The sequence below is a fragment of the Gouania willdenowi genome, chromosome 17, assembly GCF_900634775.1.
Source record: "Gouania willdenowi chromosome 17, fGouWil2.1, whole genome shotgun sequence".
Classification (NCBI taxonomy): domain Eukaryota; kingdom Metazoa; phylum Chordata; class Actinopteri; order Blenniiformes; family Gobiesocidae; genus Gouania; species Gouania willdenowi.
This window is the reverse complement of record NC_041060.1, coordinates 3035038-3053134: the sequence shown is the minus strand read 5'-3', so window position 1 is coordinate 3053134 and position 18097 is coordinate 3035038. Positions and strand designations below refer to the sequence as shown.

General features: G+C 38.4%; 1 protein-coding gene across 4 annotated transcripts in view; it reads right to left on the bottom strand.

The window, feature by feature from the left end:
• gng12a (guanine nucleotide binding protein (G protein), gamma 12a) overlaps nt 1-18097 on the bottom strand; it is a 61942-nt gene that overhangs the window by 18903 nt on the left and 24942 nt on the right. Inside the window, exon 3 of one of the 4 annotated variants that reach the window (XM_028472686.1) lies at nt 388-503. The exons of 1 other annotated variant lie outside the window; for it this stretch is intronic. In XM_028472686.1, the coding sequence (XP_028328487.1) occupies nt 388-398 (11 nt within the window). In that variant the 5' untranslated portion in view covers nt 399-503. Of the gene's footprint in view, nt 1-213; nt 504-18097 lie in introns of those variants that run through there. 2 more of the 4 variants (XM_028472688.1, XM_028472689.1) reach the window with 2 other exon arrangements.

Below are 18097 nucleotides of genomic sequence, written 5' to 3'. Positions count from 1 at the left end.
CATGTTTTGTATGATTTCAGGACGTTTATTAGCCGGTAATGACATCTGATTATGGAAAGACGATGAAACCAAAACAGAAAGAGGTAAAATTACTAGGAATTAGGTCAACTCTGAAACGGAATGGGGAACATTTTGAAAACGTAAAATATATTAGGTTGAATCATACAGAACATAGTGGGCAACCCCTCAGAGGCAGACATGCACAGTGCTTACGTTTTATGGAGGTCAGAGACGTGTGTGTGAGTGCGATCCCCACAGCAGCTGCAGGTATGTCAGCTGAGATAAAGCCGACCCCACCCAGGCAACCAGCGGAAAAAAACACTCACTGGGAAATTCATCGTCTTCAAAGCAAAGGTTTTCAGGGCTGCTGCGCTGTGATTGGCTCACCCGTTATCCATCGTCCTTGCGTAAACAAACCTTTCCAGGAAAACCAGCAGCACCGTTCAAAGGTCAATGGAAAGTTGTTCAGGTCAAACAAGTAACACGACTCTACTACGCTCTTCCTGTGACACACACACACACACACACACACACAGGATTTCAGATGGAGTTAAATCACCATTCAAGGCATTCCCAGAATTAGGAAGAGCGTGCAAACTGTGCATTGGTGAGACAGACACTGCTGCACCGTGTCTAGACAGAGGACTAGACCATGATTATTCCTGCAAGATATTTAAAATCCTAAATTCCTCCTGATTCATTCCTCTCCCAAAGATTCTGAATGACTCCTTTCATGGCTGACAGGTTTTTCTGCAGGAATTACAAGTCGGCCCAGTTTTACAGTATATGACTTTAAAGCAGACATAGGCAACTGGCGGCCCGGGGGCCACAAACAAGCCTCAGCCTAATTTTGTGCAGCTCCTAAAGTAAACATACAAAATGACAGAAAATTACATAAAACAAAAAAAAAATACATATAATTACAACATTGCCGGAAATACAGAAAAATACAAGAAAAACACAGAAAATACTCCAAAAATACACAAAAACTACTACAAAAATGAACAAAATGACAACAGTATTACACAAAATTACACCTTAAAACAGCATACAATAACAAACATGCACAAATTGACTCAAAATAACATACAATCTTACAGAAAATTAAAACAAAAGTAGACAAAAAGACTAGAAAAACACAAAAAATCACTCCGTCACCCAGAAACACACAAAATGACTCCAAAACATATATTTTACAGGAAAAATACACAAAATGACAACAGAAATGCACAAAAAGGACACAAAATAATTATAAAAACTCTGCTGTTTTCTGTGTAATTGCTTAGATTGGTCATTATTATAAATGCTGCCATTAATGTTGATGTTAACTGTACGCTGTAGTATCTTTACAAATGTGGCCTAAAATCTTTGAAATGTACTTATTAGAAGATCTATGCCAAACAAAATGCATTTTTTTTGCACCATTTACACTACTTTATAGTTTTAGAGCCTGTGTTCCTCCATCTTGAAATCACGCGATTGATGATGTCACACGGCCCCACTGCCTGTAAACATCTCATTGTTTTCTATTGGAGTGAAACATTCCGCCTGATTTTTAGATCATTTAACAGCTTTTTCAGGTCAAAATTCCAATTTGTGCTGCTTTTGGTTGCTTTAAAGAAACAGGAAAAGTTAAAGATGTTGATATAATATATATATAAACCTCTTTTGTTTACCAACAGAGGATAAAAATAGTTGTGACCGAAAAAAAAATCTGTGACCGCACGGGGCGACAGTTCCAACTCTGCGGTTTGGTAGTGGACAATGAAGCAGAGAAGAAGAGCTCTCCGAAGGGACCTTTACTCTCCCTTAAACAGTGCACGGCTGACACGCTCTGGTGGCTGAAGTTAGCGAGAATTCACAAACTGTTAAGGGACGTCTAGTCTCAGGGTTCGTACGTGTTGTAGTCTGTGATTTACTCGCTAACTTCAGCCACCAGAATGTGTCAACGCATTGTTTCTTTCTTTATTGCTTTTACATATTAACAGTATTTCTATTTTGCAACGTCCATACAGAATATATTTTCGTATATATATATATATACACACACATACAGAGAAACAATTAAACCCCCACCCATATCCCTCTCCCATCAATCAGGCTGAATGTTTCACTCCAATAGAAAACAATGGGATGTTTACAGGCAGTGGGGCCTTGTGACATCATCAATCACGTGATTTCAAGATGGAGGAACACAGGCTCTAAAACTGTAACGTAGTCCCATTTTTAAAAGTTATTAAAACAAAGACGATGCATAATAAGTACATTTCAAAGTTTTTAGGCCACATTTATGAAAACAGTGGAGGATCATTTAAAGCCAACAGCACTGAGAGCTGTTGGTGTCATGTTACATCATCCATTCCACACAACATCAGAACATATAAGAGACAGAATGGCTCGTCCTTATTAAACACGATGTCGCTCAGACACAGACTGAGGCTGTGCAGACGCTGCAGTGATACAGAGAACAGAGCAGCGTGTCAGTGTCTCTACTGCCTCACATAGTGACATAACATGAGATAACGCTGAGGACAAGCACTACTACTGGTATCTGTGCATGAACAGACACAAGCTGCTGCCTGTGCATTATTTTCCCCCTCGGAATCTAGTTAGAGAATGAATGAATCTACGTGTAGATCAACTGAGGGCAGAACTACATCAGTAAAGTGTTACTATTAGGACTGCAGATATCAAATGCATTGGTAATGAAGTTTCTATCAATTTATTAATCAATCATACAATCCATGTCTTGGACACTCGGGTAAAGAGAGGGGCGGAGCTGTCAACTGATCACCACCTGGTGGTGAGTTGGCTCCGATGGCGGGGGAGGATGCCGGTTAGACCTGGCAGACCCAAACGTATAGTGAGGGTCTGCTGGGAACGCCTGGCAGAGTCTCCCGTCAGAAGGAGCTTCAACTCCCACCTCCGGGAAAACTTCAACCATGTCTCGGAGGAGGCGGGGGACATTGAGTCCGAGTGGACCATGTTCCGTGCCTCTGTTGCTGAGGCGGCTGATCGGTGCTGTGGTCGCAAGGTAGTCGGTGCCTGTCGTGGCGGCAATACCCGAACCCGTTGGTGGACACCGGGGGTGAGGGATGCCGTCAAGCTGAAGAAGGAGTCCTACCGGGCCTTTTTGGCCTGTGGGACTCCGGAGGCAGCAGACAGGTACCGACGGGCCAAGCGAAGTGCAGCCACGGCGGTCGCCGAGGCAAAAGCCCGGACATGGGAGGAGTTTGGTGAGGCCATAGAGAACGACTTCCGGACGGCTTCGAAGAGATTCTGGACCACTATCCGGCGTCTCAGGAGGGGGAAGCAGTGCACCGTCAACACTATGTATGGTGCGGATGGTGCGCTGCTGACTTCGACTCGAGACGTTGTGGATCGGTGGGGGGAATACTTCGAAGACCTCCTCAATCCCACCGACACGCCTTCCAATCAGGAAGCAGGGCCCAGGGACCCGAGAGTGGGCTCTCCTATCTCTGGGGCTGAGGTTGCCGAGGTGGTTAAAAAAGCTCCTCGGTGGCAGGGCTCCGGGGGTGGATGAGATCCGCCCGGAGTTCCTCAAGGCCCTGGATGTTGTGGGGCTGTCATGGCTGACACGACTCTGCAACATCGCGTGGACATCGGGGGCAGTGCCTCTGGATTGGCAGACAGGGGTGGTGGTCCCCCTTTTTAAGAAGGGGGACCGGAGGGTGTGTTCCAATTATAGAGGGATCACACTTCTCAGCCTCCCCGGTAAGGTCTATTCAGGGGTACTGGAGAGGAGGGTCCGCCGGATAGTTGAACCTCGGATTCAGGAGGAGCAATGTGGTTTTCGTCCTGGCCGTGGAACTGTGGACCAGCTCTACACCCTCAGCAGGGTCCTTGAGGGGTCATGGGAATTCGCCCAACCAGTCCACATGTGTTTTGTGGACCTGGAATAGGCATTTGACCGTGTCCCTCGGGGATTCCTGTGGGGGGTCCTCCGGGAGTATGGGGTATCGAACCTCCTGATAGGAGCTGTTCGTTCCCTGTATGACCGGAGTCAGAGTCTGGTCCGCATTGCCGGCAGTAAGTCGAAATCGTTTCCGGTGAGGGTTGGACTCCGCCAGGGCTGCCCTTTGTCACCGATTCTGTTCATAACTTTTATGGACAGAATTTCTAGGCGCAGTCAGGGCGTTGAGGGGGTCCGGTTCGGGGGCCTCAGTATTGCATCACTGCTTTTTGCAGATGATGTGGTCCTGTTGGCTCCAACATACCGTGACCTTCAACTCTCACTGGATCGGTTCGCAGCCGAGTGTGAAGCGGCCGGAATGAGAATCAGCACCTCCAAATCCGAGTCCATGGTTCTCGACCGGAAAAAGGTGGAGTGCCTTCTCCGGGTTGGAGATGAGGTTCTGCCCCAGGTGGAGGAGTTTAAGTACCTCGGGGTCTTGTTCACGAGTGAGGGAAGGATGGAGCGAGAGATCGACAGGCGGATTGGTGCGGCGTCTGCAGTGATGCGGAGTCTGCACCAGTCCGTCATTGTAAAGAGGGAGCTGAGCCAAAAAGCGAAGCTCTCTATTTACAGGTCGGTCTACGTTCCAACCCTCACCTATGGTCATGAACTTTGGGTCATGACCGAAAGAACAAGATCACGGGTACAAGCGGCCGAAATGAGTTTCCTCCGTAGGGTGGCTGGGCTCTCCCTTAGAGATAGGGTGAGAAGCTCAGTCATTCGGGAGGGGCTCAAAGTAGAGTCGCTGCTCCTCCGCATCGAGAAGAGCCAGATGAGGTGGCTCGGGCACCTAATTAGGATGCCCCCTGAGCGCCTCCCTAGTGAGGCGTTCAGGGCACGTCCCTCCGGAAGGAGGCCCCGGGGAAGACCCAGGACACGCTGGAGAGACTATGTCTCTCGGCTGGCCTGGGAACGTCTCGGGGTCCCCCCGGAAGAGCTGGAGGAAGTGGCCGGGGAGAGGGAAGTCTGGGCCTCCCTACTGAGGATGCTGCCCCCGCGACCCGGAAACGGCTAAGCGGGAGAAGATGGACATGGACATGGACATGGACAATCCAATAATCAGATCAAATATACAATATTTCTGTTTAATTAAAGCTAAATTTTAAACATGCAAAATAATATAAGGCCAATCACTAACTTAATAATACCGACCACTTTATTTCCCTTCTTTTTTTTATGCAAAGTAGTCACCTCACGATACGATACGCGTTACAAAGCTCTCGATAACTATTATCTCACAATATGACGATACTGCGATTATCGATATATTGGTCAGAAATCAATCTACGATGATCTATGACATAAGAAAAAAAAGATTAAGTGAAAAAATAAAAAAATAATAATATTGGTTCCTTCAACAAATGTTGACAAAATTTCTGTGAAGATGTACCTGCACATTTTAGTGAAAAAGCAGAAAAGGTATTGAAAAAAACCCCTCAAAAAAATCAAAAAAAAAAAAAAAAAAAATTGATAGCGCGAGCATATCGATAATCGATCGTACGAAAAAAATATTGCGATATATCGCCGTATTAAGATGCGTCACACTCCTACAAAGTAGAAAAAGTGCATGCATATTTATTAAGGGTATACAATATTTCACCGTGCGATTATCGTATCGATGCACATTATTATTATCTACGTATACATAAAAACATGTAAGAAACTGACGATATCAAGCAATGAGTGACAGATATCAGTCCCAGCAGGATGTTCACTTTAAATTTCCTAGATTTTGTGACTAATTTCTATTTAATTAGGTAAATAATATTTCATAAATGGAGGAAAATTGAGGGATTTTGTAAGAATTTTGAAAATGACTGCAATTGTGCGATAAGTACCAAAAAATTGTGAGCACCAGTAAATATTGTTGAGTTCATTTTACACAATGCTTCATGTTTTCTCTGTCATTTTTATTTTCCCCTGCAGCCCAAATTTGATGCTCTAAAGGGCCAGGATTTGGTCCCCGGGCCTTGAGTTTGACACAGAAAATCAGACGTAGATAATTGACATTAATCGTAGATCATGCAACTAGAACACATGAGATATTCTTGGGCTGTAACAGACCAGTTAATAATGATGTTGTGTGTACACACACACACACACACACAGATTTCCCTAATGACATCAGAGGTTTGTGATCAATGCCTTCTGTTCTGGAACATGAGAACATGAGAACATGAGGTGTGAGGATGTCTACATTCCTTCTGCAGGAGTCGAATGTAATGAGCGAGAACAACTTTGTGCAGAGTCAACAAAAGTCAACACTGAGTCTGGCACACACGAGGTGAGGCCGGGGCGTCACTTCAAGCCTCCGCCTTGATGGTATCATTAGTAGCAGCGTAGCAAGTATGCTAAATATAGATCTGACTTCATGTTGGCTAGTGACTTAAGCTAAAAATAAATACATCTAATGCCAGAAAATACCAGAAGGGAGAATTTATCCAAATCAGTAAAGGTCTCCATGGTTTCCATGGTGGTGCCTACGAGGCTAATGGACCATTATCATGTCCCAGAGCAAGGCCAAAACAAACAGAGGCCTATGGCAGATAAAGCTCCTCAGACGTCACTATAGACGCACACACAGTGACACAGAAGAGACATGTGAAAAACTAGGCCTGCCTCACTGCTGATCTGTAAACGAGGGGAAAAAAGGTGCATTGTGAGTGAAGCTGTTAGTAAAAAAAGATGCAGGAGAGGGATGAGCATTAGCATGAAGAGCAGGTCAATGGCTCTGACTCATTTTTTGCCTATTTTTACCCTTTTCTGCAACTACACCAAACTTTCCATATTTTAACCTGCTTTCATCTATTATTCTTGCCATATTTGGATGGATTTTTGCTACATTACTCTCATTTCTGACATTTCTCCATCACATTTCAAAGCCTTTTCTACACATTTTTCCCCACTTTCAAGTCATTTTCAGCACTTATAAACCCTTTCCACCACTTTTCCACCTAATGTAGCACATGTTGACACTTCACCTCTTTTCACTATATTTCATGCTTATTTTTGCCAATTTCAAGAAAATAAAAATATTTTAAGACAATTTTTGGTTATTTTTTCCCTTTTTTCTGCAACTACACCAAACGAGCCATATTTTAACCTGCTTTCATCACTTTTTTTGCCATATTTTTGCTCCTTTTAATGCATTTTTGCTACATTACTCCCATTTCTCCATCAATTTTCAACGCCTTTTCTGCACACACAAACCCTTTCCACCACTTTTCCACCTAATGTCACACATTATTGTCACTTTTAACTTCTTTTCACCATATTTCATGCTTATTTTTGCCAATTTAACCACATTCACAATTTGTCATCCCTATTATTTGCCAGTTTAAACTAAATGTTCCAATATTGAACCCCTTTTTACAATTTTTTTTGTACATTTTTGCCCACTCTAATTTGCAGCTTTTAACAAATTTCTGCAGTTTTTTTACCTTTTCCAACATTTTTTGTCACTTTCAACCCCATTTATTTTCCGATTTAAACAAGGATTAACATCTTTAAGATGACTATATACTACGGCTCAAACAATAATAAGCTTCCTTGACAACAGTGGATATTATTCAGAGGCCTATGCTGGGTAAAGCTCTGCAGACGTCACTGTGCGTTACAAGTTGAGCCGTACGTTACACTTGGTTTGGTGCCAAACGTCTGCAGCCGCCAACAGGAGCGCCATAAAGCTTAAAGCTATTGTGAGGGCTGCGTGAAAAGCCACTATTCATGACGAAGGCAGGGAGATACCACACAATGGATACACCCGACTCCGGTCCAACACTGCCCTGCCTACATGGAACAATAAACAAATGTGTTCAGTCTTTCCAGCCTCCTCCCCTGTGTGTGTACACAGCAAAAGGTGAAAGCAGCTAGCTCCTCCTGCTCCTGATGCAGGAAGGGTTCATCTAGCTCGTTCAGGGATGGAATAACTCATAATGGTTTGGACGTCAGAGAGATCATTAGAAAAACAAGTGAGCGCTCATAAAGGAGTTTGCTTTTAGGCAAAAAGGAAATGGGATTAGTCAGAGACGGTGACACAAACAGGAATGAGTTGTGTGTGTCTGTAAAACGGTTGTTCCACGTATGCCATCGTCACAATTAATACACAATGTAATCAGTGCGTGTAGCTACAGCATACGACGTTTATATACAGTAGCTTCTTCTCCAGATGATAAATTAAAAAAATTCAGCTTTAGATTCAGGTCCGGATATATCACTGTTTACCTTTACAAAATAAACAATAATAAACTGAGTCAGCAATGGAATCGGGAACATACACCAGCAGGAAAAAAGCAAAAGAAATGAGAAAAAGTGCTAAACTTAGCATGCTAAATTAAAAATTGCAGACTTCCTGTTGGATTTAGGTTATAGGTCCAGATTATATTTTTGCTAGTTACGGTCCATTGCATATGTCTACCAAATACCATCCAGCTAGTTCAAACCAGTAAAAAGTTACAAACGCTAGGTGGCGCTATCTAGTGCCAAAATGGTATCAAAAACTGCACATTAATTTTTTCACCAAACTATACCCTTCTGCTAAATTTCATTGAATTACACCCACGGGAACGTTCTCAAAAATCCAAGTAAAGTGGTGGTAAAATAAGAAGGAGCAATAGGGCCCTAATTATTCACATTGGAAAATGAGTAAATGATCTTGGATTTATTGATCTATGAGGCCTACACTATATCTTTATATGACTTCAGCAGCTTTAAATCAGATCCCATTATGACACTGAAATACCACAGGCTCACATGCATGTTTTTGGACAATATCATGCATTCACGCGTTATTTTCACCAGGTCAAACGGGGGATTGGATATTTAGCAAGTGTAGCAAATTAACAAATATGTCAAATTTTGCTGATAAAAACCTTGTGCTACATAATAATCACACGGCAGCAAAGGATTCTGTGCAAAATGAAATGTAAATATTTATACTTAAAGCCTCACTTCATGTTTTGGGACCATGTCACACATTTCTATGGTATTTCTCCTGTAAAATGTGCAGCAAAGATGTAAAAATGTGTGATTTCAGCATTATCTGAAGCACTTAAATGTAAAATGTAGGGATGTAACGATTCACTCAACTCCCGATACGATTCGATTCACGATACTGGGTTCACGATACGATTCTCTCACGATTTATTTTACAAAATGAGACTGTAGACAAATGATGATTGAAAAGTATTCCTTTATTTTTTTGGGGGGGAAAAATACTGTACTATTTTCCTTTTATTTTTCATTGTCAAAAGAATCCCTTGATAAACTATTCAAAATAATGCAATTTAACTAAAAATAAATCTTGAATTAAATAAATAAAGGAATAATACAAGAAGAAGAAGCTTATTAATTTAAATTCTGGTTCTATAATAAACAATGCAAAACTGCATAATAGTTCTTTTTTCTTTTTAAAAGTGCAACTGAAAATGTATTTTGTGCCTTAACAATTGGACTTTAAAAAAAAAAAGCCTCATTGCCCTGTATTTACGTCAGATATTTGTTTGAACCAGCAGAGGGCGCTGGTAACCCAGTGGTCGGTTGGCATGCAGCTAATCTAGCAGTGAAGAAGAGATGCAATGCTAGCAGACAGAGCTAATAGAATAACGTGACTTTTACAGATATTCATGTAATATTACAGATATTCAGAGTAGAAGGCGGCCAGAAAGAAAGTATTAGCAGACTCCGCCCGCCGCCTACACTTCTGTATATAAAAAAAGTACTGCGATTCAATTTTCAGAAGATCGATATCAATCGTGATACTTATGAATCGATTTTTAACTGCCTTACGATTAATCTATACATCACTAGTAAAATGAGTAACAGTAGATGAATCAGTTTACACTATATGCTAAGTTTGAAACAATTTGGGGAAGTTTAATAGTCGGCAAAGTCATTTAAATAGGGAAAGAGGATGATATGGAAACGAAATGAGTAAACTGACGCAGAAATGAGGACATTTTAAAATGAAAAATCAGAAGCTTTAAAGGGATCCTCCTCTGTTTTTACAAATCTGGCCTAAAATCTTTAAAATGCACAGATCTATGTCTAACAAAACACATTATTTTGCCCCATATTCATTTGATTAACTTTAAAAAAAAAGGACCACTTTACAGTTTTAGAGCCTGTGTTCCTCCATCTTGAAATCACATGATTGATGATGTCACACGGCCCCACTGCCTGTAAACATCCCATTGTTTTCTATTGGAGTGAAACATTCAGTCTGATTTTTAGATCATTTAGCAGCTTTTTCAAACAAAATGACAACTTTTGCCGCTTTTGGTTGCTCTAATAAAACCTGGAAAAGTTAAAGATGTCAATGTAACCCTCTTTTGTTAAACCGAAAAAGGAAATACTAAATCTGTGACCCGAAGTTCCACACTTCCAAGTCTGCTGTTTGGTAGTAGACAATGAAGCAGAGAAGAAGAGCTCTCCTAAGAGACCTCTCCCTTAAACAGTGCGCTGACACGCTGTTGTGTTGTGGATGAGCTCGGTGGTTAATAATCATCCATTAGACATGAGTAGTAGTAACAAAACATGCACTTCCAGTCCCACATCCATCAGTGTTTTGTCACACTGATACCAGAGCTGGGAGATAATGTGGCGTCACGCTCTCAAGGAAATTTATTAGTCGGCCAATTATTAACCTACGTTCCAGATCAAAGTTTCAAAGGCTGCCATTGACAGTTAGGGATAGTTTCCTTTTCTCCACAAAGCGAAACTCGATCTTAAGTCACTTATAAAACTGACTGTTACAAATATCATAGTTCAGAGTTTCCCAAATGGGGGTACGTGTACCCCGAGGTGTACGCAACGGCACTACAGGGGGTACTTTAGAGAGAGAGAGGAAAATAAACCAATGAAAGCATTAAAAATATGGGATTTTATAATAGTTTTATTAAAAAATGATAATTGTACTAAATATTACCAGCAACTCACAAAACGACAACAAAAACACACAAAATAAGAGAAAAATATACTGAATAATAAAAAGAACAGACAAAATACACAAAATGACACCAAAAACACAAAATGAGAGAAAAATATACTGAATAATAAAAAAGAACAGACAAACGAGAACAAAGACATCAAAAAAAGCACACATTAAGTGAGAAAAATACTTACTATTACAAGCAACACAAAAACATCAACAAAGACAGAATGAAATGAGAGAAAAACACACAAGATCACTACAAAATACACAAAAATAACAGAGAAACGACACCAAAAAACACACTCACTGAGATAGCATAATTTAAATAATACCAACAACACACAAAAACACACAAAATAAGAGAAAAATATACTGAATAATAAAAAAAAAGAACAAACAAACCACAGCAAAATACACAAAATGACACAAAAAACATACAAAATGATGATTATTTAGAACATGAACTGAAAATATAAGAGTCAGATGACCGTAAATGGTAAAAACTATAGAAATAAAACTATTCAGGAGGCACTAAATATGACTTCAGTCCAAGGATTTACAAAAAAAAGATTCTTTAAAATGTGTGTTATCACTCATTCTTTCCATCATTACGCTCTACAGTTATTTTTCCACAGAATTCTCAGGAAAAATGATGCAGTCGGACCTGAAGCCAAATCTCTCATCACTGCCATTAATCAGAAACAATGTGACCTTTAAGTGTTTTTATCTACATCAGAGACTGACTGGGTTCAGAGAACAGTAGCTCCAAGTGCTAAACAGGGACTTTTGAAACAAACAGGGTCAGGAATGACAAGCACGTGAACGCCACGCTGAAAACTACACGTGGGATCGTTAGAGACATGTTACACAAGGAGAGAAAGAGAAAGAGAGAGAGAGAGAACAAACAGCAAGGAGTGATTTACTAGAAACTGTGCAGAGGCTGAAAGGAAAAGCTGGGCTTGAATTCCCCTCAGTAGGAAAATGAAGATTAAAGGATTCAAGTTTAACTGCAGAACATTTAGTGAAAATGTGCATCAATAGAAAAGTTTGCATTAATATTATGATGGAATTAAAATCAGAAATACTTTTCATATTATTTTTCAAAAAAGAAATGGAAAAAAAAAAAAAAAGGCAGGACAGTCGCACCACGTGATATTTTGACTCTTTATAGAAATACTTTGAATGAAAGAAAAAGAAAAGAAAAAAAAAAGAAATCAAATGAAAAAAAGCAACACATGATATTTTGACTTTTTAAATAACAGAATAAATTACAGATAAGCAATGTTTTTACTTTTTTTTTTTTTACATTAAAATCAGAAATACTTTGAAGAAAAGAAAAAAGAATAGAAAAGGGAGGAGAAAAAAAGCAAAAACATTAAATATTATACAGGACAAAACACTTTATTTATATATATATATATATATATATATGTTTTTTTTATTTTTTTTTGTTAAAATCAAAAATACTTTGAAATTGTTTTGTCTTTTTTCCTTTTTTCAAAAAAAAAAAAAAGAGAAAAAGGAAAAAAAAAGATGAAAAAAGAGCAGAAAAAATTTTTTTATGTAATCGAGGCAGACATTAAAAATAACAGAATAAAATTACAGATAAGCAATGTTATTTTTTTTTAATTTTAATTCAGCGTTGGGTCATTAACTCTTAAATAAACGTGTCTATTTATACTTCAGTGTGGCCGTCACTATTGAGCAAACGTTTCAAAGGCCGAGAGACTGATTAATTATACGATGCTTTTATGACAGAGTTGAAGGTCTTTAACAGGAAACAGGACAAGGTCAGGACATTAGGACAAATGAATCACGCACTCCCTTGTGTAACACTGTCAGCAGGCTAAACATGTTACATGACATATTTTGTTTGCATGAGTATATATTAACTGCATGTGTCATTATGGGTATGCATGGTTGGAAATTCAATGGAAATCACGTGAGACAGAAAATAAAAAAAATAAAAAAATCAAAGTGACATGAGAGCGAATCTGCTGCCATAATGAGTCACCTTCAAAACAGTCTCGACAAAGTTTCCCATAAGGTCGCTGGGTTTCCCTGAGCAAAGCTTCAAGGAAACGATACACAGACGATAATAAACGGACAAAATGAGAGAAAAACACACTAAAGGACAACAAAAAGAATGTAAAAACACATGTAACAACAAAAGCAGAAAAAATGACACATATAAAAACAAAAATGTACAGTAATGACAACAAAAACATACAAAAGGACAGAAATATAAACAAAAAGGTCAACAAAAATTGATAAAAAAGACAGCAAAAACAGACAAAATGACAACAAAAACAGATAAAATGACAGACAAGTAAACAAAAGAACAAAAAAGCACAAAAATTACGGAAAAAGACGCAAAAAGGACAAAAAAAAAAAACACGCACAAAAATGACAACAAAAACAAACCAAAGGACAAAAAAGCACAAAAATAACTGCAATAACAAATGACAACAAATATACACAAAATGACAGAAACACACACAAAAATACAACAAACATGCAGAAAAACAACGGCAAAAACACATGAAATGAGAGGACATGTATCTAAAATGACGACACACTAAATCAATCCAAAAGTTATTGACACATTACACGCACACACAAACACTCATGGGTGTGCACACACTAACACACGGTTCTGCATCACGATCAATGACCATAAAACCTACGACACAACAAATCAATAATGAAATTCGTTGCCAACTCTTTTAATAGTTGATTTTTATCGGTTCGTTGTTGCAGCCTTAGTAGAATACATTTGGAAAGAAATCAGAGACTTAAAATAAATTAAAAAAGCACACGACACAGTCACACACATTGTCCTTTCAACCCTTCCACTGTTGATCAAAGCCGTGTGGAGGAAGAGGCTCAAAGTGTGGGTCACACTGAGGTCACTTCCTCTAAAGGCCGACCCTGAATGCCCTCAAAGATAATGTCTGGCTCTTCTTCCTCCATCCTCGTCATCCTCCACCCATTACTTACAGCCTCGGGTCATTAGCTCCACGTTTAAACCCCTTTAATCATCTTAATGTTGCTTGTCAGAGCAACGCATGGATTAATGAGTGTTTTCTCAACCTAGCGTAGAAGTTAGCGATGTTAGAAAGTGAAAAAAAAAAAAGAGTACACGTTTCAATTTAAACTCTTAAATCTCCTGCACACAAGTTTAAATGTTTTGTCTAAATCAGACCTGGATAACTGGGCCTGGGGCTACATGCAGCCCTCGGTTAAGTAAACACACAAAATGACTTTTAAAACACACAAAATGATGGAAAATTAGAACACAAAACAACAGCAAAACACACAAAATCAATGCAAAACAATTTACTAGATCAGAAAAACTACTTTAAATGACAAGAATACACAAAAATAACTCAAGAAACACACAAAATGACAAAAAAAAATGACAAAAGTACAACAAAAACACACAACAAAACTACCCAAAATGACTCAATGAAAAACCCCAGATGACAACAAAAGTGTACAACCAAAGGACAAAAAACTAGCACAAAAAATGACGGCAAAAACAAAACAAAAATCACTTCAAAACAAATCAGAACAAATACTTAAAACAACAAAAACACACAAAATGACAGAAAAAAAACTCCAAAGTACAACAAACCCCCACAAAATGATAGAAAAATATACAACAGTGAAACAAAAACACAAAAATATGAAAAATGACTAATCTTAACAATAAAAATGCACAAAAAAGCTTCAAAAACTCAACAAACAATGACAGAAAAATAAAATACACAGGACAAAATAAAAAAAAAAAACTGAAAACAACAAAAACACACAAAATAACAGCAAAATACAAAAAAACTACAACAAGAACTGACAAAATGACAACAAAAACATATAACAGAAAACAAAAATACCCAGAATGATTCAATAAAAAAATGAAAGTGAAACAAAAGTGCACAAATTGACTCCCAAAACAAAGAAAATGATAATTACACAAAAAGAAAACAAAAACATACAAATAGGAAAAGAAAAATGCCCAAAAACAAAAACAGGACAGAAAAAGCACATAAATGGCAGCAAAAAAATACATAAAATGACAACAAAAACTCCCACAATGACAAAAATACATAGGACAACAAAAAATATACAAAATCACTGCAAAACAACTTAAAAAGTCAAAACAAATACTTAAAACAACAAAAACACACAAAATACACAAAAGGACAATAAAAACACACAAAATAATGATAGAAAAATATGCAGGAGGACAAAAAAAGCACAAAATTTACAACAGATAGACACAAATTAACAGAAACATACACAAAAGGACTATAAAATTGCTGAAAAATTACCGTAAAAACAAATAAAATAAAAACAAAAATACAGGCTGAAAAACGACTGCTAAAAACAAAAAAAAATGACAACAAAAATATACAAAATCAAAAAACGTTCACCAAAGAACAACTGCAAAAACACATAAAATGAGAGGAGAATATCTCTGAAACGACAAATCATTTACAGTCAGAATCAAACGTCTTGCAGTGATTTTAAAGATGACTCTCCCCACAGTCAGACAGGAGTCTCTTTCTCCAATTATTCCAGTGTAAAGAGGGAACATTTGGCAGAGATTTCAAACACTAACGTGCACATAAAGCCACCGCACGAGACCCGTACTCAGCAGAAACAGTGAGGGGAGCATAAATGACTAATAATCACAGCGAACAAAGGCAGAGATGGTGGACTCTGACAGCGTGTGAATGCAGCACCTGAAGGGAGACAAGGAGACATGTCGACTGTGTGTGTGTGTGTGTGTGTGTGTGTGTGTGTGTGTGTGTGTGTGTGTGTGTGTGTGTGTGTGTGTGTGTGTGTGTGTGTGTGTGTGTGTGTGTGTGTGTGTGACACACCTGCAGGAACACCGGCTGCAGGCTGTGCATGAACTAACACTGGGGGCCTCAATGAGTTCACTTTTTAAAAAAGAAGTCACACACAACAGAGACACTTGTTGGATGCACAGGTGCCCCAACTGGGCCTCAGTGCACGTCCACATACGTGCACACTTGCACGCACACACACACAGCTCTTTGTTTGACAAATTGACAACAGCAAAGTACACAAAATTACTCCAAAATCACACAAAAATATCCAATAAAACAACAAAATTACAAAGAAACAACTAGAAAAAGACACAGAAATAGCTCTCAAACACAAAATGACAACAAAAATTAAAATTACTCACAAACCATGAGCAAAACAACGAAATTAGAGATAAACACACATAATTAAATACACACAAAATTAAAGAAAACAGGGACAAAAAAAATACACAAAATTACTCCAAAAACATAAGATAACAACAAAAATTACACAGAAATTACTACAAAATATACAAAATAACTATTAACTCACAAAACAACTAAATAACATAAGCACACAAAATATACAGAAAAGTGTAAAAAACAACAACAGAAATGTCCAAAAATTACTCTTAAAAACACACTTGTACATTACACAGAAATGACTACAAAATGTACAAAAGGAATATTAACTAACAAAATATACAGAAAAACATACAAAATATACAGAAAAATGCAAAAAAACACAAAAATTACTGCAAAAACATATATAACATGCATATAACATATATATATAATTACACAGAAACAACTTCAAAAACACACAGAAATGACTACAAAATGTATAAAATGACTATTAACTCACAAAACAACATAATTACAGTTAAACACACGCAAAATATACAGAAAAGTGTAAAATTAGCGACAAAATATACACAAAATGTCTCTAAAATAACCTAATATGGCAACAAAACTACACAAAAACCTTAAATATTTTCAGTATTATTGCACAAAAAGGTGGTGTTTCTAAATACTGATGTGAATGTTGATAATGTGGCCCTCAGTTCAGGCTGTGCAGGAACACTGGGGGCCCCGATAAGTTCACTTTTTAAAAAGACGCTTGTTGGATGCACAGGTGCCGCAACTGGGCCTCAGTGCACGTGCACGTGTACATGCGCACACACTGGTCTTTGTTTGAGAATGCAGCAAAGTTCTCCGTGGGCCCATAAAGGAGGTCTTAGAGAGAATGAAGGAATCCATCAACGTGACACTGTTTCTCCATCCGTGCTGCAGCTGAATTGAATTGAAATGCTGATTTCTCTGTGAAGAACTCATGAATGAACCATTTATGGGTCGAGTCCCAAACTCCACTCTGTTCTAACGCTGCATCGTCAACTTTGCTCCATTTAAACCAAAACCCAACTGGTCCACAACATGTCAAACCTGTTGACTTCCTGCCCATACTAGGGTAGGGGCCCCCTACGCTGTGATTCTGATCCCCTACGGCACGTGTCAAATTCAAGACCAGGGGGCCAAATCCGGCCCTTCAGAGCATCCAATTCGGCCCACAAGAGAAAGTCAAAATGACAAAGAGAACATGAATTACTCAATTTGTGTATATTTGCCATATTTTTCTGTTATTTTGTGTGCATTTTTAGTGATTTTCTAAATTATTCTCTAACTTTGTGTCTTCCTGTTGTCACTTTGTGGGTTTTTTGCAGTCATTCCGTGCATATTTGTTGTGATTTTGGCGTCATTTATGTGTATTTTTGGTGTTACTTTATATAATTTTCAGTTATGTTTTTGTATATTGTAAAATTATAACTAAATATCAATTATTACCATCCTAAGTCAATCTACTGCAGTGATTCCTCTCAACCAGGAGAAAATGCTGCGAACACCTGATTATGCATGAAAAAAAAATGCACAAGATGCACAAATTACTTCAAAAACCCACAAAATGATAGCAAAAAATATACAAAAGGACAATAAAAACACACAAAAGGACAGAAAAATGTGCAGGAGGACAAAAAAGCACAAAATTTACAACGGACAGACACAAATTGACATACACAAAAGGACTATAAAATTGCTGAAAACAGGCTGAAAAACGACTGCTAAAAACAAAAAAAATGACAACAAAAATACACAAAATCAAAAAACGTTCACCAAAGAACAACTGCAAAAACACATAAAATGAGAGGATATCTCTGAAACGACAAATCATTTACGGTCAGAATCAAACGTCTTGCAGTGATTTTAAAGATGACTCTCCCCACAGTCAGACAGGAGTCTCTTTCTCCAATTATTCCAGTGTAGGGAGGGAACATTTGGCAGAGATTTCAAACACTAACG